The 25,337-nt window shown below is 32.8% G+C and overlaps 1 protein-coding gene across 1 annotated transcript; it reads left to right on the top strand.

Annotated features, from left to right (window-relative positions):
- Positions 1–257: 257 nt before the first annotated feature.
- LOC121981968 (sucrose nonfermenting 4-like protein) lies at positions 258–25,051 on the top strand. The gene is made up of 14 exons (XM_042534789.1): positions 258–446; positions 522–1,041; positions 1,550–1,637; positions 1,947–2,132; positions 5,505–5,612; positions 5,698–5,757; positions 6,390–6,479; positions 9,368–9,499; positions 12,927–13,071; positions 13,163–13,336; positions 20,046–20,109; positions 20,251–20,320; positions 24,423–24,540; positions 24,618–25,051. Exons 2-14 carry the CDS (start codon positions 917–919, stop codon positions 24,743–24,745), a joined length of 1,488 nt encoding a protein of 495 aa, XP_042390723.1. The 5' UTR covers positions 258–446; positions 522–916; the 3' UTR covers positions 24,746–25,051.
- Positions 25,052–25,337: the final 286 nt, after the last annotated feature.

Here is a 25,337-nt window from a genome sequence, read left to right as displayed (position 1 = left end):
TTCCCGAGTGGTTGCCACGGCCTCCTGTTCGCTTAACCTAGCCGGCTGACCACTCGGATTCTGCCACGTAAGAGACGGGTTTAATAGAAGGGAAAACTGCGGCGGACATGATTGGAGATGCAATATCCGCCGTATGTTCTGATCATTGCGGTCCAGATCACTCCGACGTGCTCGCTACTCCTCCGCTTTACCATTCTACTTAACTTTTTTAAAATCCGGATAAAGATAAATAAATAACAAATTCCAGAAGTGGAATATAATCTTCGTCATTATTCTCTTTCCTACGTCTTTTTTTTTTCCTTCCTCCGCTGCTCCGAGCGATTGATGAAAGCGTTCGTCTCAGCCGCCCCTGCTTGCTCCCGTGGGAAGCCTTGATTTGGTTGTTGTTGTTGTTGATCTGTTTTGGTGGTTAAGTTTTTATTCTGACGGGAAATTAGGGTTTCTAGGTTAGTTCCGACAAAAACTGTGGTTGAATTCGTTGAGGGATTCTGGATTTTTGTTCACTTGTTAGAAAATTGCAGGTCTGGCGTCGGGTTTACTCCCAACCTGTATATATTTATATATATATCTATATTTTTCTCGAGGTGTCGTTCAAATTGAGGGATTTTGTCATTTCTGGTTCCCTGGATTTAAAGCGAACAAAACTGCGCATTTATTGTCGTTCTTTGGCAAATCGGTGGGCGAAAGCTAACTCCGTGACTTACTGGCCATGTGATATTGGAGGCACCTGTCACAGAAGAAATAAATTCGAGGTTTTGATTTCGATGGAGTATATATTTGCTTCTTGCTGTATACATGCTGTTTCTTGTAGAAGAGAAGCAATGGAGGTTGAGGCGGGTTTACTTGGGTGATAACTTTACTTGAGATTATTCGAGGCATCTTTAACTAGACAGTGTTTTCTGAAAGTCTTGGACGGATGTTTCCTGCTGGAACCGACTGTACACAAGATGCAGGTGGGATTTCTGGTAGCGTGCGAATTCCATGGAGCTTTGTTTGGCGTTACGGTGGGAATAGGGTTTCTGTGATTGGCTCGTTTACAAGGTGAGCTCTTTCCTCTTGAACACTACTTTTTTTTTTCTTCTAATATTTTCTTCTGATTATTTGTGTTGTGAAAATCGTAGAAAATAAGAAATCAGAAGTTATTCCATTGATCAGTTTTTTAAATTTTGCTAAAAAGATTCTGAACAATGTGCTTGATCATGTAGGGATCTACATCTCTATCTTAAGCAGTAAACAAATTCTTTCTTTGAACATACTAATCTTGATTTCTATGAACCATTTACTTTCTGTTAAAATACCCCCTTTGTTTATTCTATGAATTCTCAAGAGTGTGGATTGTGAAGTGATATTGCCACTAATCATAATGAACTAGAATTATATGACCAGGACCGCTAAACTGATGCATTTATTGATGCACATCTGCATGCATATATAGTTTTCAATTTTTTGTTGCAAAATTTTGTAATACAAAATGATAAGTATAGAACTTTATCATATATAAAAATTTAGGCATTACTTTCTATATTATCATTTTTAATTTTCATCACAGGTGGACTGAACAGGTAGAAATGGCCCCTGTGGAGGGAGATTCTACTGTATTTCAGGTCATGTGCAGCTTATCACCTGGCATTCATCAGGTCAGTATGAGTTTATTCTTCTTATGACTCAGTGATTTGTAATGTATTTCTTCTTTTGAAGAGTAAATGTTTCTTTTCTGGTCTCAGGTATGTATGATTTGCATGCGCCTTGATAAGAAAAACAAATAGTTTACCATGTGTAACTGATTCTTTGATGTTGATTAGTTTAAATGTGTCGCACAACATAAATTTTATGCTGCTTTGGTTATCGGTGCATGATTTAGTCTATGTAAATGCCAATCTTTAGGTGTATGAGATTCTCTTTCAATTTGTGCATTTAACTCACATCTTTATTACCTTTATGGGCAGTATATGTTCTTTGTTGATGGTGTATGGCGGCATGATGAACAACAGCCTCATGTGATGAGTGCTTATGGAATAGTTAACACTCTTATTCTTAATCAAGAAGCTAATCCTGTACGTTCTCTTTTGCATCCAGAGGTTTCTGGTAATAGAATGAACATGGATGTGGACCATGAGAACTCCCCAATTGTGGTAAGTCGACTATCACATGATTAGTACTCTGACTATTACATCAAGAATCAATTTATGCATCCTGAGGTCTCTGTATTCCAGTAGATTTTAGAGAATAAGCATATTTAGCTTGGCATCACAAAAGCCATGAGAAAATTTTATGGAAGTACTGATGCCTCAAGCAAGTTCTACAAATCTTGAGGTGATCTATAAGCCCCTCAAGAGAATGTGAGAGTAGAAAAAAGATGATAATTACTGGGCTTTCTATTATTCATATTAAATTCTGTTATTTTTATCATGCCCTATACAGCTATACCATCTATATCAGTGTCTTTATTGCCTGCAGTGACCTTTGTATGATTGGTATCGAACTTCCACCTATTCCTATCAGACAACAAGTGCAACACTTGACAATTTGCACTATCCAACTACATACCAGTCTTGATGTTTTCTAGGACCTAACTCGCTCCTGTCAAACGATATAAATAGACAACTTTAACAGTCCTCACGCAAGTTATAATGTATGAGTTAGTGGAGCTAACTACCTTCTGTCTCCTATCCTATGACTATCATGCGTTTCCTAGTCAAATTTTGAATAGGTACTGAATCAATAATAAAAGTAACAATAGTGGAGTTATATTATAACATAATCGTTGATACAAGATCAGAGGATAGTATCTAACATGTAAAATAGATGAAAGGGGATAATGCAGATGATAGAGTTGCAATTCTTTTGTCATCTCCGTTTAAGAGTGATATATTGCTTTACAAGATTTTAACTGCATAGTCGAACCTTTTACGTCTGATATATTACTTAGGCAATACAAGTTGCTACTAAGTGATAGACGGAAGTTTCTTAAATGAATAACAATTTACCATTATTTTAAAAAGTGTTTTATGTAGTTGCACAAGTCCTCGTATACATATGCAATGACTCACATACATCAAGCTATATATATCTAAAAGAAATTTATTGAAATTTAATATCTTCAGGAATAAAGTTGACAAGAAGATGGTTGTTCTAGTTTAGGTTTAGTTTAATCCAAGTATAAAATGTCATGGTTGTCAAAATATTTTGTTGTCAAAATATTTTGTGTTCTCAGATATAGCCCTAAGTTGGTTATTGGTGAAGATCTATTCAATTTTTCCTGAATTATCGAGCATCTTATAATGATTAACATAGATGGCAAAGATCTATTCAATTTTTTTCTGATATATCAGGCTTCTTATAATGATTAACATTGTATAGAAGTACTAGAGTTATAAAGAAATCAGCTAGAAATGATTTAGATTTCACTAAAAAAGAGTTGGAACCATTAAGTTTGGTCAAATCAAGAGTGAAAAATGGACAATATTAGTTGAAACTTGTCAAATTAGGATGATTTTGAAAATCTATACAGCTCTGAATTTGACAAATTTTCATGAGCAGGAGAGGTCTTCCTCACTCGTATTTCTTAGCCTTGGCATATCTGTATATTGACAATTAGTTCAAAGTTCACTTGTTCATTCTTGCTGGCCACTACTTGTATTTCACTACGTGACATTTTGCCCATCTCTTTGTTACCGCTGATCACGAGCAAAATCGCTAAAAAATTTCTATGTGAATAAAACCTGATTCAAATGTAATAAGGATCCAACTAAATCCTATAACATGGAACATTAAAGAATATTAGATTTTCATTGAAAAATATAGATATTATTAGTGAAAATTTCATTTTGCCCACTTTCTAGTTTACTTATTTATTTTTTTCATTTTGTTCCCTATATTTTAGAATATTAAATTTTACTTCTGTAGTCTGCAAAATATAAATAAAATATTCCTCTTCCATCAATACTAATGAAAAGGACCTATTTATTTATGTGCAACACATGCGACAAGGCTAGGTGAGAGTTCGAAAAGGCAAAATTGTGATTTCAGTTTATATTTCCTTGTTTAATTTTTGTGTGTATTTCTTAAACCTTTCCAAGTTTCAACTTTCTTCTTCTCAACCTGCTTTAGTACTCATCATAATCTTTTCTCAAATGAGCTAGAATCTAAAAACAACTCGGTTCCTCACACGCAGTATGTGTGAAAGGGATGCCCTATTTTCTTGCTTCTTTTTTTCCTATTGCCATATCAATTGGTTGCATGGCATTTTTTTATTGCATGGTCCATTAACGATCTCCAATAGAAGAACACCATAGTTGTAAACAACTCATTTCCTTGCTATAGGTGATAAGTAACATTTCAAATAAAAGGAACACATTTCTATAGAGCAAAATCCTAATCTCATTCTATTCGATTAATTAATCCATTTAAACTTCAATTTGTTTAGTTTGTTTTCAAGCTCATGGGCTCAGGAAATCATTGTTTCCACGGGAGAAGTAAATTGTTAAGGCAAGGGATTTCCTTTCTATTTTTAAACTATGGGGACATATTGATGCAAAATGAAAAAGCAGGCAAACAATAAAATGAATTTATCTCATATTAATAATATGGATTTATTTAGTTATTCTTTATAATAAAGGTTAATTACTCATTATTCGTATTGTGATAGATAGAACAAGTTATTAAATGATTCTGTCAAATAATAATAAAATTTTATCAGTGATTTCAAATACTTGATATTATGCTGATATATTTATTCTATTAATCAAATTTAATTAATTATATTATTTATTAGTTTATATTTTTATTTTTTCCATTAGAAATTATAGTAATTTCGCATTTAGTGATACAAAAAAAAAAGCCTAATTCTTAAGATTTTTTAATATCATTCGTAATCTCATTTATGGAATAATTTTATCCTTTTCTGTATTGTTACTTGCCTACCAATTCTGGTTTCCAATTCTACCTATCTGATACAATGCTACAAAGATTTTTTTGACCATTCTATCTTGATACCTATTTATGACCATGGTAAAAAACAATAGAATGAGAAAGAGCTTCTTTGACTAAAAAGAAAGGATGTAATAACTAATTAATACAAAGGAATGATTATTTGTGAAAGTTTTTTTTCTTGGGCATGTAGACAACAGAAACTTGTATGCTATTTGAGTAATCTCTTAATTATTATTTAAATTATATTTTGAAAGTGCAATGCTGGTTATATTTTCTCCTAAGATGCATATGCACCACTTGGTAACTTGATTGCAAACCACTTGCTTCTCTTTTTTAAAACCTTGTATTTTATAGTAGAAAGAAGAGATACATGTAGAATACAGGTGCATGCTAGGAAAAAAATTCAAAATATGCTTAAACAGGTATAATTACATTAATCAGGAAGAATAAATATCCTTAGTAGATATGAGTCTAGTGAAAGAGGTACCTAACTCTATGCAAATCTATTTTTTTTTTATGATCAAATCCCATTCCTTAGACCAACCATTTCATGCATAGATACTTCCTTGCAGGTGTCAAATTTGAGGATTTCAGAGGCTGATATTGGAATATCTTGTGATCGCATATCTGAATTCTTGTCCACTTGTGCTGCTTATGAGTTGCTTCCTGATTCAGGGAAGGTATACTATTATACTATTCCCTTCTATGGTGAACAAAATTAGTACACTATCCACTCCTTGATTCAGTAACCATAATATTCTGCAGGTTATAGCTCTTGAAGTTAGTTTGCCAGTAAAGCAAGCATTCCATATCCTTTATGAGCAGGTAGTATCCTCTGTAGATGTGGAAACACTTTCAAGCTAGAGTTTTATTCATGACTATATTTTTCTTTTTCATTTGATTATATTCATATAATAGAGAAATCAGTTAGTTGCTTGTGACCAAAAAGGTCACGGGTTCAAATCCTGGAAACAGTCTCTTGCAAAAAAGCAGGGTAAGGCTGCGTACAATGGATCCTTTCCCGGGATCCCGTATAGCGGGAGCTTCGTGCACCGGACTGCCCTTTTTTTTTTTAATAGAGAAATCAGTTAATTAATGAGGAAACATTATCTCCAGTAAGTCAATGGTTTATTGTTACCTGAATCCATCACAAAGGTTTGAGAGAAATTTAATTTAGAAATATAATTCATCGGAGTGTGTATATTCCACCTCACTGAGAAGATAAGTAAACTGGATTCATGTATATAACTAATCAGTTTAACAGAAAAACAGGGACAACCATTTGGTTTCACGCTTTGGAGTTCAAATTACTAGAATTTGCTTTTATATCATGGACACAATGTGTATAGAGCTTCTTTTGTGGAACTATGAACATTTTTTCTGTGATAGATTTGCTTATTACTCATTGGATGTTCAATTACTGATGCATTTTTTCCTTCAAACTGTATGTTTGTCAGGGTATTCCTGTTGCTCCCTTAGTGGATAATTGCAGTAGAGAATTTGTGGGAGTACTCAGTCCGTTGGATTTTATATTAATTCTAAAAGAGGTAGGTAGAGTTGAATATTGACAAATCAGGATTTTAATTTTTTCTCTTATCTAAGTGGAGCTGCTTCTTGTTGAAATTAAGTACAAGGTTTGTAGGATTTTTTTTCTTCGCTGCATCTTTTTTCACTTGTTTAGGGTTCATAAATGACATCAGTTCATTTTGGAATATTGATTAAATCTCTCTGGTTGAATTGGTCTATCTGATTATCTATTTTTGTGTAGATTAGTATTGGCTGTTAGATTGACTAATGGAACATTTGTCTATTGCTGTGGCAAAATGTAGATTCTAGTTTGTAATCTGTTGTTGGCTCCTTGAGAACCGAGTTCCTCAGGTTCAAATATCTTATAATTGATTTGTTTTATATATATATATATATATATATATTGGAATGATAAGATCATCTGTCACCTTTTTCTTTCAAATGCTCTTTCTATGTAGTTTTTCTTCTGTTCTGACACTATTACTTCCTCATGCACTGATTTTTGATACACCATAAAGATGTGATTCAACTTTGTATCAGTGCGTAATTAGTCAGTACATTTTTCTACCAATACACACTTCTCTGAATCAATAATGAAAATAGTAGAAGGAAAAAGGTCAGGCATTTTAATAAATATAAAGATGTGGCATCTAAATAGTCTTCTCCAAAAGAAGGAAAAAAAGGGGAACAATGTTTTCTGTATATCTTTCATTTGTGATTTTTCTATTTGTTTTAACAACAATTAAAAAGTTGTAGTCGTTACCAGAAGTCCTGAATGATACTCCTGTTATCCAATGCTGAAGAACTCTTGCCCAGGATTATGATGAATTAAGGACACACATTTTTCTATACAAGCTATCAGTATGCTGATGAAACAGTGTGTGAATAAAAGATGAAGAGGAGCTAAGGGCCTGCAGTGGGATAGGATCTATATTTTAATCTTAGATTCCACTGGGAGATTTTTTTCGATTCTCTATTAGATGTGTAGAAGTAACATCTTTTTGGGATGGATGGATTCATAGACTTAGCATTCCATAGGGTATCTTCTTTTAAAATATTTTATCCGTCATTTCGTCTTTAAGACATTGTTTTACTTTTTGAGTCTTTTTCACCTCAAAGACTCGAACACATTTAGTAGTCATTACTTTTTATTTTGCATTGACCAAAATTTATGGAGTGGGTTGAACTTATATTGGTAATTTCTTGTGTTGCTAGTTTCTCAATTTATATATTTTCCAGCTCATTGATAAATATTTTTTTTTATATTAATATGTTAGACGCAAAAAAAAAAAAAAAAAAAGGGAAGGAAAGACAAGTATTGGAGAACTTTGACATGACAATTCTAAATCCATCCAATGCATGCATTTTTTATCAAAGAAATGAATTTGTTTTATATATTTATTTATTTGGGATATAATAACCGTGTGCACCAGTTGAGCTGCTAGGATATGGGATGCTCGTATTGCCATGGAGCACCATAGAGTTGTGCTATAGTAATTTTGTTAACGGTAGATAGACAATCATGAATGGCTCTAAAAGTAGGATCTTGCCATTTAAAGGAATTTTGAACATGGTCGTATAATGAGGATATTTAGTTGGAAACAGGAAACTAGATCTGTGATAAGTAAGAAAAATATTTCCAAATATAAAATTGAAAAAGTAGAGGGTGGAGATGCAGAATACACAATCTTGCAAAGGTGGATGGATTCATAGTTGGAAACAACAACAGCAGTTGCAGCAGCAGCGGAGGCTGTGAGGATGAGGATGAGAATGAGAGAGGAGAGGAAGAGAGAGGGATGTTGCCCGTGGTGCATAGAGGAGGGGAGCAGTGGCTGGTCAGGTTGCTGGTGCTGGAAGAAGAGGGAAAGAGGAGGAAGGAGGGTTAGGTGTCAAGGAGAAAGGCCAGCGTGTTGCGTGTGGAGGAGGAAGAAGATGTGTGGGAGAGAAATCACCATATAGAAAGAGAGGAGAGGCAAAATTATCTCCAACTCCTCAAAAAAATTTACTAATTGTTCTAAGCCTCCACTTAAAAATTTTTGGTTCAGCCAAAAATTGGCCAAAACAAGTCCAAATCAACCCCTACTTCAAATCCATGTAACCCTAATTTCCATGCCTACCTAACGGGTCAATCCAAACCAAGGTTCAAAATCTTGAGCCTTGTCGAAGTTTCAATCTGTGGTTGGAACGATACTGTTTCGGTATCGTGCCAATGTTTTGATGCATGTCGGCAGTAATGAATTGAAGTTGAAGAAGGAGATGAAACATAGGAAGCAATCTGTGTACTATATTGCGAAACAGTTGAAACATATCATTATGGTAAATTACCGAAACTCGACACTACTCAACACAGATAATGTATCCTTCCTTTGTTTCATCTCCTTCAACTTCCAATCTGTCATCGACACCATGCATTAAAGCGTCGTGATACTAGAACAATATCTTTCCTATCAAAGACCAAAATTACTGTACGGCTTGAATTTTAAACCTTGGTGCCGAATGATATCGAGTTTTGATGATTTACCAGAACGATACGTTTCGATAATTTCGCTCAGCATGGAACAAGATTTCAAACCACAATCCAAACCCAATTTGACTTCAACTCAATGCCCAAATCTTATTTTGACAATTTGGTTTGATTTATTTTGTTTATTTAAAAGTTTTATTAAAAAATAAATTTAGTATTTTATTGATTCGATTTATTATTTATTATTATTATTGTCGCAGATTTTTTTTGATAAAAATTTAATATTTAAACAGGATTCTGCATCATGCAACCAATGTACATATCCCACGTGGCATTCTCACAAATTTAATCCTCACAGACAATAGCTTCAGAATTTTAAAGTGTACCAATTAACATTTGCATTTTGATGTTTCTTTACTTCATTTTTTTTAAAATTTTTCGCAGTTAAGTAGTCATGCTTCAAATTTGACAGAGGAAGAGCTCGAGACACATACTATTTCTGCCTGGAAAGAGGCAAAGCAACAGCTATCGAGTCAAATGGTTTTGCATGGACCTACTCAGAGACAGCTAATCCATGTAACTTTTCTGGCTGCTGTTTTTCTATTATTTGTTCTTTCTGACTTGGTGTGATAGTTGTTTTTTTAGTTCTAAAATGTAGCTTCTCCTGATTGCAACAGGTGTTCTTAAACTAACCTGAAATAGTTAGTTCATTACTGAGAGACATTTTATTTTCAATTTTTAAATGAAGTTTCTGACTGTTCTACAGGCACAGTGAGATTATTTTGTTCCTATTCATAAGTATCTTCTTTTCATGAACTTATGTGGAGAAAAAGATGAAAGTACTTTTAGTTTCTAACTTAATTTTTATATCTGAAGGCTGAAAACCTAACATCTTTACAATTTCTTAAAAGTTCCATTAGATCACATTTTATATAATCATAATCATTATATGGCTAGTGCTTAGGCCTTAGCACATGGGAGCTTTCATGAACATAAATATAACACTGATCTATACAGTTTGAGATTGCAACAGAAATAGGAGAGATTGTGGTCGCTGAATGCTTTGAGAAATTTGATTATTTTTATCATTCTCTTTTTATTTCATTTGTTACCGTTCTTCCCTATCTAAAATCTCACTATGTTGCTTCTATTTATCTGTTTTTTTTTGGCACAACTCTATTATTTCTTTGGTGCCCACCTGAAGGCAGTTGTGGGTGGCCGTGAGCAGCAAACAGCTACAGGTGGGATGCCTATATGTAGGAACGGGAGAAAAAAATACAGCTAATTTAATAATTAAAGAATTCCTAGCCTCATAAAAATATGACTAGCCTAATTAAATATGATGGAATCAGATTATCCTATATATAAACTTGGTTTATTTTTTGAATAAACCAAAATAAATCTTCCTGTTTAATAAGTTCTGTTTAACCTTAAATCAAGTTACACTCTAATACAGATTTCAAAATATTAATTTCATTTAGCTTAATTAGTTATCTAAAAGATTTTAAAGATAATTTAAAATATAAAAATCTAAATAAGATAATAATTGGTATTTAACATGGGTGAAGAATTTTTCATGTACTAACTTTTGTAAAGTGGAAAAGACTAAACAAGCAAAAAAAAAAACAATAGTTTCAAATAAATAAAAATTTATTTAAATAAATAATATATATATATATATTTCATTTTTTAAAATATGTTTTATTGGAATATTACATTATGATTGCAGTAGACCTGCATGTTATTTTTTGAAAAAAAAACTCTATTTTCAAATTAAAATGTGATTTTATCAAAAAAAATTAAATCTGAAAATTTTAAATTTAATTCAGAAATTAAGTTTTATATATTGTTTTTTTTTTTAAAAAATCATTATGATAAAATTTATTAAATTTAATTACAAAATTAAAATTTTTGTTTAAATTTGACGTAATATGTTAGGTCTTGAAATTTGAAAAACTTTGAATAATGTTATTTTTTGTTCACTCTAATAATTGTAACTATGTTCAACAATCACCAAGTTTATCCAACTAGATGCGGTTGGCTACATGGATTCTCCTATTTCATTGGGCTCTATTCTCTGCTATATCATCATTTATATTTAAATAAATTTTATTTAATTTATAGTTGTTAATCAAGTCTTTTTTGGTCTTCCTCGTTTTATGTTCATATTTGTTATAGTTTCATATCGCTTAACTAAAGCAATCATAATAACTATGTACAACAAACAAAATCAAATTAAAATTAAATGATAGGATTTAAAATCATTTCACCACAACCAATAGTTTTTTATTTAGGGTTTCATTATACCAAATATAAAATAATTTGATATTTAATACTCAAAAGTTTTTATCAGATGCTCATAAATAATTTCACATAATTTTATTCATTTCTAACAAAATTACATCAATAATGAAGATTGACGGACCAATCTAAAATTGCTTCAATGTTACAAAATTTGAAAGTAAACCATGTTAAATTTACAAGTGTTGCTCATTTCTGTGTTTTGGTAAAAAGTTGAATAGATTATAAGTATAAATTAATAGAAGTATGCATTTGAGTAATTATAGATAAAAATTAAAACTAAATGGTTACAAACATTTTTAATTTAAAAACTAAGGTAACCAAATTAATCAACAAAAATAAACATATAGCAATCTAATTAATTATTAACTAAATAATTAATTGCAATAAAAATTAATTTAAAATTAATTATGTTATTAATAATTTAATTAACTAAGTATCAAAACCGTGTCGGCATGACATGATACGTTACCGAAATCTGGAACGGTTGAAGATAGATGGTTTAATATTTTAAACCTTGTTTAAGATATTTAAAACTTTTATTTATTTTAAATTTCATGTGCATCCATCTTGGCTAATTGTATGCACAACTGAAATAGGTTCCTTGAATTTGTTTTTTCTGATTATTTAATCAGATATATACGATAGTGTACTTTTGTTGAAGGATTGTGTAATTCTCTGCTATAATCTAGTGTCAAATTCTCATTGTTATTCTTTCTGGCTTTCTGTTTTTCAGTTTCTTGCCTCATTGTGTTAAGTGAAAAACTATATCAGTATTTATTCTATAGGAATCTGATGTTTGTAAAAGATGTTCCATCAAGTTAGCCTACCTGAATATGCTTTGATTTTTTTCATTCAAAACCTAACACACTAACATCATCCATATGCAAACAAGATATATTGCCCATCAGTAGTTTTTTCTTCGTTTTTAGGAAACTTATGACAATCATGTTTATGGCATAATTTTTTTTAGACTTTATTTTCTGTCACTCATTGATATGGTGCAAAAATGTTCTGATACTAATTTGATGTCACACCAAATCAAATCCTCAAATGACAGAGAATTGGGATGAAATTTATGAAGAATGGGATAACTATCTCACACAAAGAAAAAATCTCAAATACCAAGTTGAAGAGGAAATCATATTCATAAAAAAATTAAAAAATACATATAGACATAATAGTTTTTTATACACTCGATATCAATTACATAAGGAAAGAGACACCACTAATTGAGAAGTATAATGGTTCCAATAAATTCTTATCAAGTAAAAAAAAACTCCTACTGAGCTAAGAATGCACATTAAACTAGTACCAACTTAAAAATACTCCAGCCAAACTTAGACAAACCAAACTATATGTTATCTAAAATAAAACAATTGTCAACCAAATCAAAATTCAAACCAATGCTTCTTTTCCTTGTTTGCATCACCCTTCCTTTCATGATTATGCCTGATCTTTGTTTGGCCAATCTATTTAGATGTCTTGGTTGCTTGTCAGAGTTGTTCATTTTATCATTTCACATTTGACTTTTTTCTACTCTGAATTTTAGTCCTCCAAGTTGTTCTTTGTGTCTTGCTTGTTTCAATCCATATATAAATGTATTTATCATTAATTTAGATATGTTATCAATGTAAGTACAACTGGTTTTCACCATTCAAATTTTGAGATCACCATCAGTGAATGTCTTCTCTGGTATTAGGCTGGGCCTTATGATTCACTGAAAGAAGTAGCACTGAAAATATTGCAAAATCGCATCGCTACAATTCCAATAGTTCATTCATTGTTGCAAGAGGATTCCTTCCCACATTTGCTTCATCTTGCATCCCTTTCAGGAATATTAAGATGTAAGTTTTAAAATTTATTAACTACCAGGATAGTTTACCTTAATGACAAGTAACTGATGCTTTCTCATCAAAATTTGTCTTAAAATTTCAGGTATCTGCAGGCATTTTAGGCAATTTTCTAATTCAGTGCCCATTTTGCAACAAGCAATATGTACTATTCCTTTGGGCACATGGGTTTCGAGAGTTGGTGAATCAAATGGGAATCAGCTGGCAAAGTTGAAACCGAATGAATCACTAAGTCGTGCTTTAACATTGTTGGTGCAAGGTAAACTCAATTCTTCGATTAAGTTTGTTAGTGGTGCAAGGTAAATTTTTTAGTGTTGGATTAAGTTAGGTCAAGTTGATAGCCAAAGAACTATCTCAACTTTTATATACTACACAAGTACCATTTTATCCTCCCTCTCAAGTTGAAGAATATATATCATATATTCCCAGTTTGTTATTCCTCTTAGTCTTTAATAAGTAATTATAGTAATTGATCATGAGGACCAACAAAGTCTTAATCTCCTTTCTCACCGCCTCCACACATACAAAATGATGTTCTATTTCAATATGTTTTTTTTTTCCTTTTAGATGCCCAAAATCACATTGATGTTGTAAATGCTAATGTTTTTCTTTTGAGATATTTTTGAGGATCTAAATGTTTTCACTGGACAAATAAGGGTACCATTAGATTTGTGAGAGTGAGTTATATTTAAATTTTTTTATGAGTTGTTTCAAATCATCAACCTGATTTGGCTAATCACCTTTATTGCCTTCTCATGCACAAAATACAAAAACCTGAGCATGGGTGTGATTCTAGGATGATGTTGATTTCAAATATAGTTTTATTTCTACATTTTGACATGGTTAGGTTCATTAAGGTGATTTGACTAAATTATTTGACATTCTTTCTTTGCATTAAATACAAAAGTAAAATGAAAGCATATTTTAGGCAATATTTATTCTAGATATGATGTTAGTTGCATTTTGACATCTTTAGGGCCATCAAGGTGATTTGACCATATCACCTTGATGACTCTTATGAATGAGCGGATAATTGGTTTAAGAAGGGTATTATGGGTATCTAAAAGAAAAAAAAAATGCAAGAGAAAGGTGTGGTCTGTCGGAATTTCTGAAATTAGGTGCACTTGTTGAAATTTTCTAATTTTAGGTGCTTCCTTTAGAAAATTATCAATAATTTGTTTGATCATTTCAATGCTTGTATATTATGGTACCGTATTAGTGTAGGAGAACTCCAAATTGGCCTAAGTGAAATTATAAATGTTATCGTATTAATCAGCAAAACTATGTTAATCCATTCAGAATAATTCCTATCTATAGTCATAAAAGGTTTTAATGGTCTTAATTGTACTGATTGATGGCAAAAAGTCATATGCTAACCTCAGGCTTCCCACACGACTAGGGTGACAATCATTTGTAGAAAGTTAAATCACGAGTGATTTTTTTTATCTATTTAAATAGTGACCATTGCATGGGAGAGGGCAGGAACCTGACAAACATTTCGCTACCAAGAATTGACCTCTGTCTTAATTGTATTAATTGATACTATGTAGGGTTGACTACATTAGCCTATAGTATCCACTGGAAGTTTTAGTGGTCATTTGTGGAAGGGTAAACCCATGACAAACGTCGGTCCTAAGCCCAGATAAAGGAGGGTTGCGTTAAGTTGTCAATCGGCATTAAACTATACAAGTGTTTAATAAATGGATCCATTAAACTATTATGTTAATGATAGGTTGTTCCCCCGGAAGGAACATGTTGCAGGATCCGACTATAACGTCTCGGCAAGGACTGGTACATCTCCAGAACTCGGATGTAGTGCTAAATATGCAAGAGTTTGTGTTGTAAGGTCCAACTATAACGTATCGACAAGGACCGTTACATTTCTATAAGAACTCGAGTCTAGTGTTAGATAGGCAAGAGTTCTCATATCAAAGGTTGGATAAGAACAAATATAATAGGAAAACTAATCGTCTAAGATTTGGAACATGGAATATAGAAATTCTTACTGGTAAATCAAGTGAGGTAGTAGATGCGATGATCAGGAGAAGAGTTAGTATTTTGTGTGTACAAAAGACAAAATGGGTAGGCAAGAAGGCAAATATGATAGAGAACTTGAATTTTAAGTTATGGTACATAGAAAAGAGTAAAATAAGAAATTGAGTGAGTATTGTTGTAAATGGTTCATTAAAAGATTAAGTTGTAGGAGTAGTTAGAAAAGAAGATAGAATTATAGTCCTTAAGATAATAGTGGTCAAAGAAACTATGAATGTAATTAGTATATATGCATGCAAGTAGAATTAAATGAAACTACCAAATAAAGGTTTTGGGACGACCTAGATGAAATATTATAAAACATTCCGTCAAATAAAATGATTTTAATAGGTGGTGATCTAAATGAACTTGCCGGAGTAAAAAATAAGGAATATGAGAGGGTACATCGAGGTTATGGGTTTAGAACGAGAAATGAAGAAGGGAAAATTATATTGGATTTTGCGACAATATATAACTTTATATTAGTTAATACACTTTTTTTTTAAAAAAAAAGAGAACACTTGGTCATGTTCAAAAGTGGGAATAATAAATCGCAAATTGACTTTTTTATGGTTAGGAAGAGGGATAGAAAAATTTGTAGAGATTATAAGAGAAATCTTAATTACCCAACATAGGTTAGTAGTATTGGATATACGCCTCAGGCATAGTATCAATAGAAAGAAAATATATACGACTCGTAAAATTAAGTGGTGGAAATTAAAGGATGGGAAGCAAAATATATTTAAGGAGAAAGTATGAGTAGAAGTATTAGCTGAATTATAGTGACTCTAATATGACATGGGATAAGATGATATCAAAGTTGAAAATAGTAGTTAAGAGTTTACTCGGTGAGTCAAAGGGACATGCACCACTACGTAAGAAATTTTGGTGGTGGAATGAGAAAATATAAAAGAAAATGAATGGAAAACAAACAACTTATAAAGAAATATATATTTGTAAGAATGAGAAAAATTTAAGAAAATATACAATGGCGAAGCAAGAGACTAAGAAAGTAGTGAATGAAGAAAAGAATTAAACTTTTGAACGATTATATCAAAAATTGGATAAAAAAGGGGGAAAGAGACATTTATAGAATAACTAAAGTGAGAAAGGAAGACAAGAGATCTTATCCAAATAAGATGTATTAAAGATGAATGCATTAGAATAATACTAAACGATAGAGAAATAAAAAAGCGATGGAAGTGGTATTTTTATCAACTTTTAATGAAGGTTTACGTGATCAATTTAACTTAGGTAATTAAAGTATATCAAATGAGTATAAAAATTAAAATTTTTATCGTAGAATTCAAACTTCAGAAGGAGAACAAACTTTAAATGGGATGCATATTGGAAAAGTCATTGGGTCGATGATATTCCGATAGAGGTATGAAAGTGCATAGGGAAACAAGGTATTGAATGATTTACGAAATTATTTGACATGATATTGAAAACTAAAAAAATGTCTGATCAATGGAGGGTAAATACTCTAGTTCTCTTATATAAGAACAAGGGAGATATATAAAATTGTGCAAATTATAGGGATATTAAACTAATGAGTCATACCTTGAAATTTTGTAAAAGTCTAATAAAAAAATTAAGGAGACCACGGTCACCGAAAATCAATTTGGGTTTATGCTTGGAAGGTCGACAATATAGGATCGATGCATGTCGTTAAAGGCAGTGAATATCAACCGTCTTTCTTTTCGGTTTCTTCGTTCGTTCGTCTTTCTATCAGAGTTAGTATGCAGTGGAATAATAATAAACAAAACAGAAAAAAAGACTCGCGAATTTACTTAGTTCCTAATCCCCCACGGTCAGTACGTCCAAGGCCTAATCACGAGAGACACTCGTCCACTAGTGGTCTCCTTTTCAGAAGTTTCCGGAGGCAGAGAAACTTGTCTTATACTTTAAGCACAAGCACAAGAGATATAAAACAAAGTACAACTTATAATGAAAAATATAAATAGTGTCGTTGATCCGTCCGGAATTCTTGAGTGTCCCGCACTCTTCCTAGCGCTTCCTCGGTCGCATGAGCATAGCCTTGTCGTCTTTTGAGTGCAAAGTCGAATACCGTAGAGTAGAGAATTGATGTTCATGAATGTAGAGCCTTCGTCTTCTTTTATAGAGTTGGAGCAAGTCCTTATCTGGATGAAGTCATATTTGGATCAAGTCTTATCTTTATCCACATCATCTGACTTATCCTTATCCTCATCCAAATCATTAAGTTGAACCTAATCTTTTTCCACATCAACTTCTATGTCAACATTTAAAATAACTCAACAATCTAGAACCGAACCCAATCGATCTACCGAACCCTATTTCGGTCTACTGGACCTCAGTCCAGTTCAACCTGAGTCAAGTCCAATTCATCCATTTGCATTTGTCCTTTCTCTATTTTGCTTCGAGCTCCAAGTTTCTACAAAACAACCTTACAAAACACAAACAACAACCTAGTGTATATATGTAAGTCTACCGACATATTAGGCTTACCTTTTGCTTAGAGGTCCCTCCTCTAAGTCTACCACCTAAGGGTCGATCCATTAGGATCAAGTTGTACTCCCGAAAGTCTACCTGATCTACTAGGCTTACCTTTTGTTCGAAGGTCCCTTCAAGTCTACCACCTAAGGGTTAATCCATTAGGATCAAGCCGCACTCCTGTAAGTCTACCCAACCTACTAGGCTTCATGCTTGGACTACATCCAAGGCTTTATCACCTAAAGCTTACTCCTTAGGATCTCACCACCCAGAGTTCACTCCCCAGGATTTTCCTTTGCCAAGCATCCGGTCACCTTTGACCTGCTTGGACTTATGCTTGCCAAATATCCGGTTCTACAAACTTGCCTAGACTTTGCCTCGTCTAACCTCTGGTTAAGACTTATCCTTGCTAGACATCTGGTCCTATAAACCTGTCTGAACTTTGCCTTGCCTAACCTCCTGTTAAGATTTGCCCTTACAAACATCTGGTCCTACAAACCTGCTTAGACTTTGCCTTGCCTAACCTCCAATTAGGAGATTCCCTTACTAGTCATCCTGACTAGAGTTATCTCTTCTAAATATCAAGTGATCAACCCTTAGTCAAACTGACCAGACTTAGGTACATTGTCAAACATTAAAATCCAGATTGCACCAACAGACAAGTTATACATCTTTTTGAACAACTAATTGGAAAATATTGGCAATAAAAATAAGATCTTCATATGGTATTACTAAGAAAAAGCTTATGATAGAGTCCTAGAAGAAATTATATGGAGAATTCTAGAAAAGAAAGGTGTTAGTGTAATATATATTGAACTAATTAAAAATATGTATTAGGATATAACGACCAGACTAAAAATAAATTTTTTTAATTATTTCCAATAAAATTAAAGTTACATTAAGGATACACTTTAAGTTCCTATTTTTTACACTAATTATGGATGAACTCATTGTACACATTCAAAACACGGTATCATGGTGTATGTTGTTTGTAGATAATATTGTTTTGGTAGATGAAACAAGGGAAGGAGTAAATGCTAAATTAGAATCTGGGTGGAAAACACTATAAGAGAAAAGTTTTAGGATTAGTAGAATAAAAACAAAATATATGAAATTTAAGTTTAATAATATTAGATGTAATTAGACAATTGTTAAGATAGGAGATGACGAGTTACTTAAAACTAAGAGTTTTAAATATTTAGGATCATTTTTGCAAAACGATTAAGAGATTAAGAGAAATGCCTTATATAAAATACAAGCAGAATGGTTGAAATGAAGAAGAGTGTTGGGTATTTTATATGATCGTAAAGTACATCTAAAACTTAAAGGAAAGTTTTATAAAACTGTAGTTAGACCTGCTATGTTATATGGAGCTGAATATTGAGCTATGACTCGAGCATATGAGCAGAAGATGAGAGTTGCAGAGATGAGAATGTTAAACTGGATGTGTGGACATACGAGGATAGACAGAATAAAAAATGAGAGCATTAGAGATAAAGTCGGAGTTGCATCTATTGAGGGAAAACTCTGAGAGAGACGTTTAAGATGGTACGAGTATTGTACTTAGAGGACCAATAAATGCTTCAGGCGATGTGAAACTATGATAAACACACATCTAACAAGGAAAAGGAAGATCACAAAAGACTTGGTTAGTAACAATAAAACAAGATAAAATTTATTTAAGTATACATGATGATATAGTAGGAGATAGAGTCCAATGTCGTAAAAAGATCTATATAGTCGACTCCACTTAGTGAGATAAGACTTGGTTGTTATTGTTGTATATTCTTTATGCTATTGCGTTGAAACTCCAGCTTTGTCATGTTCCTAATTTGGTCTAACATCATATAATTTGTCAAAAGGATTGACTAGGATGTACGCTGAAGTTCTTCAATCAAATTGAAAAAATAAAATAATATATTTCAAATTCTGTTCTTTTTCTTGTTCCTCTTTTTATTCCTGCCATGTTTGTAAAGTCTAAATTCTTGACTCTTTTGAATTAATTCACATATCCTCTCATCACCATGCAGGGACGGTAGCTAAGATGGTGTCAGTTGACCTTGCTGAAATTTCCTAACAACTATATATTAAAGAATTAAAACTATGCATCAACTTCATTTAAGTTTGCCTTTTAATTTTTATGGTCCGATTCTTTCAATTGGTTTGTTATTTTTAGTTTATTTTTTAAAATCTTACTTGATTGTTTTGCCAATGTTAAATAATTGGCACATATTTATGAATATCATAAAAAAAAATCATAAGTAGGCTTTGTTATAAGCCTTCATTCACAAATAAATCTCATTCATCTTCTTTTTCATATTTAATCTATTTATTTCAGGAAATTTATGTATTTATTTATCCACAAATTCTTCTCTTTTACTTTATTTATCTCACTTGAATAGTTCGCTCTCAACTTCATTATCACCAAGTTAGCTTATATTACATCACCAATCAATATGCAGCTCAAGTTAGTTCAATTCCAATAGTTGATGACAATGACTGCTTGTTGGACACATACTCTAGAAGGTATTCTATTCAAACTCAATACGGCTGTACTCTTTCAATTTATTCCAAAATTTATACTTAACATACAAGTTTATTACATCTCATACACCTTCAATCTTCCAATTTCTTTATTAAAAGTTTTGTCCTATATTGCAACTTCAGCGACATCATGTCTTTGGCTAAAGACAAGGTTTATGCACGAATTCGCCTGGATGAAACAAGTATTTACCAGGTAAAGTGGAAACTTTCTTATATTAATTCCTTCTATCCTTGGAATGCCTGAATTATTATATTAATCTGAGATGAATTCAGACTTCTCTTGCAATGTGAATTTTCACTCCTTGCTTTGGAACTTGGCAAATCATTACTTGGGTTTGTAGTCAGATCTCTTTTTTGTTCATAATCTTCTTATTGTATTTGCCCACATGAACAGTGAACGTCTTATCTCATTTTTGGAACAGATGTGGTTATGTTGTGATAATATAATTCTAATCCTTATGGTTTAAGGTTCCATTGATCACAGTTCTAAACAGCCTGCTGCTGGATAGTTTGTATGAAGCTTGCCATCTGTTCACCTATTATTATTTTGAATTATGAACACTTACTCAACTTTTCTCATATTGTTAGGTGCATTGTTTAAATTCTGATCAGACTAGTTTATACTCGTGACTACAGTCATGAGTTCTAACTATTTAGGTTGGCTAAAATTGATCCTATTCTACCATTGTACTCTGTGTTGATTATTTTGTCCAATGGCATCATGCAGTTGAATTTGTATATGATTTTGTAACTCACCACCTTACTGCCCTATAGGTTGCTAATGTCATCCTCATCAAGCTAGGTCAGTCCCAACTATTTAGGGTTGGCTATTTGAAATTTTCTCCATGGAGATGTTTTTTTTCCCATCGAGAACCGAAAATTATACAGGATAACTCAAATAAGTAAACAAGTCAAATAACTTGACCTAATTATTAAGTGAATTAATTTGGAAAATATGCACTGCTTTTGATGCCCCATAACTTGTTAGTAAATTAACATGATATATATATATATATAGGTTTATTATACATGAATGATATGATTAACATGATATGACACAAATTGCTAGTTATAAATATTAATATGTTGCTATTTTATCTTTTGTTGAAGTTCTTGTCTTTGCGACATTCAATTTGTGTACATATTGTTATTAACTATCTTATTCGACAATGGGATGCTGATGAAGATACCATTGTTCGCTAATAGGGTAAAGAATGAGTGATTAAATGGTTATAAGATTGTAGTATGACCCACTATAGTATTCGCTATTAGGAAGCAACATGTATAAAAAAGTTATTATAGTTAGGGATGTAAACAAGTCGAAATGAGCCGAACAGTATTAGGCTCGAGCTCGGCTCATTTAAGTTATATTCGGGCTCGAGCTCGGCTCGAGTTCGAATCGAGCTTTTATCACAAGGCTCGAGCTCGGCTCGTTTTAGAATTATCAAGCTCGCGAACAGTTCGAGCTCGGCTCGTTATTAGCTCGATTATCAAAGTTAACGAGCCTAACTCGTTAAGCGAGCTCGGGCTCGTTTTCGGGCTCGTTTTTGGCTCATTTTAGAGCTCGTTTTTTTTTTGCTCATTTTAAAGCTCATTTTAAGGCTCGTCTTAGAGCTCGTTTTTTTTGGCTCGTTTTAGAGCTCATTTTTTTCTCGGTTTAAGGCTCGTTTTTTTGGTTTGTTTTAGCGCTCGTTTTTTGGCTTGGTTTAAGGCTCGTTTTTTTGGCTCGCGAGCCTATAAACGAACATGTTCGCGAGCTCACGAGCCGAATATCTTTAAGCTCAAGCTCGGCTCGATAAGATAAATGAATGAACTTGAACGAGCTTTTTACCGAATCGAGCTCCGAATAGCTCGCGAACCGTTTGGTTCATTTACATCCCTAATTGTAGTAGAGGAGAATGCTAAAATGTGTAAAGTTGCTAGATAGGTAAAACAAAAAAACATAGAGATATCAGAATATAATAGAGTGGAAGATTAGAAGGTGCATGGAACATTAGTCATTGTTATTAAAAAAATTGATCATTACTAATATAGGATTGCATGGAGCTCAACGTTGGAATGCAATTTCTATATTAGATCCCAAATAATTAATACATTTACGGTTTTGATGATGATTGTTTCTAATTACCTAACATTTTTTATTAACAAAGTTTGATTGGTTGCATCATAATCTTAAACTTTTTCAGTTAACGTAAGAAGCATATGACACTGGACCTGTAGTTTGATACTGGGATCATCAAGTTACTATATGAATCAATGGTATCAAAATTGCATATGTGATACGGGTATCAAGCGTTGCATTTAGCTGTATTTATAGCATTATTTTAAATTACAATATCCTTTTATGGGATTTGACACTCATTATTGGCAATACAATACTTATTCACCTTTGACCATGGGAAGCCATATCATCATTTGGATTGCCATTGATGGATTTCCCGCCCAATGGAATTTATAACTTGTGGTCATATAGTAGTATTTGACTTCTTTTTTCAAATATAATCATCTAGGGTCCTCAACATTATAAAACTAGATTTGTATGCTGTGTATAATACTTCTTTGTTAAACCTCGGGTGAATTTGTGAACCAATGATGATAATATTATCCACATGGAGAAATCTGTAGCACATTGCTGGTACTTTATATGATACAACCAACTTAAGAGTGCTATGCCGAGAGCAATCCTTGATACCAGGGATCTTGTATTCAAGTCAAGATTGTTGTTGGTTATACACATACTGGCTTATCTTTTCAAATCAGGAGGCATGTCTGTTGAGGTATTGTGTTTGCACTTAGAAATATTCCTTTTTAGATTCTCATTATCTACAACACTTTATTCATCATTATCATCCACTTACAAATGCATGATATTTATATTCTCCAAATTCTCTATGACAATAAAACACATTGTATTATTTTGCATCTGATCACTTGCTCTCCCGTTTCGCTATTATAACTTGTGATTTTGGTGAAACATAATACCCACTTCTATAAATCTCTCACATAAATAATCTCACTTGAAAGGATCAGTACTCTATTTGTGATAGACAACAAAAATAGTCAAAAGATTCACATAACGCATGGGTTTAAAGCCCTTGCACTCAGCTGTGTCAGGATATTTGCTCCAATATGCCCATATTGCACTAATGTACCATAATCCCTTGGGAGCATGGGGTCCAAGCCAGATTTCACGCCTTATCACTTTCTTTATTTTGCTTTCTCTATTTTGCTACAAGTAATTACACATTATTTTATTCTAGGTGTTTCTTAGACTGATTTATATTCTCGAGGGACTACCGTAAGTTTTTATCTCTTTTAAAAGTTTCAATTGTTGGTTAGTTTGTCATGGAATAGTTATCTAAGGCATAATTTTGAAGAGACAATTGAATGAGAATATCACATAGAACAAGTAAATTAAAAATAGTTATCACTAAACAAGAGTTATGGAGAAAACAACTCCCTCTGTCTGTGTTTCACCTACATGTATAAATCTCCCAGAGCATGATAAGTTTAAGATTATAAAGGGGTGCACAAAACTCCTGCTAATGTGGGGTCTTGAAGAAGGGTTGAGCCACATTGGATCTACAAGTTTAAGATTATATATAACAAAAATAGGAAATCAACTGTATTCCCGTCTATAGCCTCAAATAGCATTATTTGTATCCCCAAACTCATCATTTGAGGACATTTAAGTTTCCCCTTTTGAAAACTTACACAATGTATCTCAAAAGTCATTTCACAAGCTCAATTTAAATCATAAACAAGGTAAATGACATAGAGAAACATGTAAGAATACTTGCCTCAATTGAAGAACTCTACCTTAACACTTGTTTGACCCCATGTAAGAATACTTGCCTCAATTGAAGAACTCTACCTTAACACTTGTTTGACCCCAAGATGCACCCTTAAGCATATTATAATTCAATCTATCGCTCAAGTCTATTCATGGTCGCCATTACTGGTCCACTTTGAACTAGTATCATTGGAACAATATCCTCAAGTTACCCCGTTTATTCTTCTGTTTCTGCATTATCTACTTGGCTCTTCTGTGAATATCAAATTATATTGTTCTTGATAGTCTAAGTTTGCCTCTTGGTACAAAAGGTGGTGAATATATAAATCTTAATAGTCACATGGCACAGCCAGTGTGGACTAGGTTGTTGAACAAGTGTAAAGTTACATCATTGTCTAGCTCTCAACTGAACAAGTGTAAAGTTACATCATTGTCTAGCTCTCAACTGTCACTAAGCTCACTTAGACAAATAAATTTTACAATCATTTTTCACAAATTTCAGGCATTGCAGCTCAAAAACAATGCAAGTTCATCTCATGGATCTTTAACTGGGCAGCATTTCCATACGTGTCTCCGCTCAGACTCCCTGCAGAAAGTAATGGAGCAATTGGCAAATCCTGGTATTTAATCACTAAAATCTGAATTCTTCATTCTAACCTATGAACTGTGCTTGAAATATTCCTGTCAATTGATCTAGGGGTGCGGCGTGTGATTATTGTAGAAGATGCAACTAACCATGTGGAAGGCATAATTTCGCTGAGTGATGTATTCAGGTTCTTGTTCAGAATGCCACAAGCGAACGAAGCCATCCATCGGATCATTTAACTCTGCCAAAAGTTGTTTAGCCCACAGCATTTAGAAAAGACTAATGAAATTATTTACATGCAGATGTTTATCTTTTCCTCTTGATTTGTTTCTTGATTCAATAGGCCTCATTGTTTAGTCTGGCCCCTATTCATTGGCCGCACCGAGATCTGTAGATGAGAGGAACTAGTTTTGATCTCGCTCTTGAAAATTATTTTCCATTCCAATTGTGCAATGCTAATGGTCACCGTACATATATATCTTGAGCACATGAATGAGACAATGGAAAACCATTAATGTTATTGCCAAACAGCATTATATTCATTATCTTATTCCCCTTTTTTTTAATCTGTGCTCTATACTTTTTTTTAATCTGTTTAAGCTCTATAAGTGAAGGGGAGTCTTGGTGTAATATTAAAGTTGTTACCGTGTGATTTTTAAGTCGCAGAAATAATCTCTTGTAATACGGGATAAAATTATATACAATAGATATAATGTAATTCGATCCTTCTCTGAATTTCCGTATTGACAGAAGCTTAGAGAATTTCCGTATTGACAGAAGTTTTGAGGCTGATGGCTGTCCTTTAACTCTAGGTTGATTATTATTGATACT

This window comes from Zingiber officinale, chromosome 5A (assembly GCF_018446385.1).
Source record: "Zingiber officinale cultivar Zhangliang chromosome 5A, Zo_v1.1, whole genome shotgun sequence".
Taxonomy (NCBI): domain Eukaryota; kingdom Viridiplantae; phylum Streptophyta; class Magnoliopsida; order Zingiberales; family Zingiberaceae; genus Zingiber; species Zingiber officinale.
The sequence above is the reverse complement of the archived record's forward strand: the minus strand, read 5'-3'. Positions and strand labels throughout refer to the sequence as shown.

Bases quoted from the DNA above. Each gene is read 5' to 3' on its own strand.
- LOC121981968 (XM_042534789.1), top strand. From the start codon at position 917: ATGTTTCCTGCTGGAACCGACTGTACACAAGATGCAGGTGGGATTTCT. The intron at 1,042-1,549 runs GTGAGCTCTTTC...TTTTCATCACAG, and splicing joins GTGATTGGCTCGTTTACAAG to GTGGACTGAACAGGTAGAAA. The intron at 5,758-6,389 runs GTAGTATCCTCT...TATGTTTGTCAG, and splicing joins TCCATATCCTTTATGAGCAG to GGTATTCCTGTTGCTCCCTT.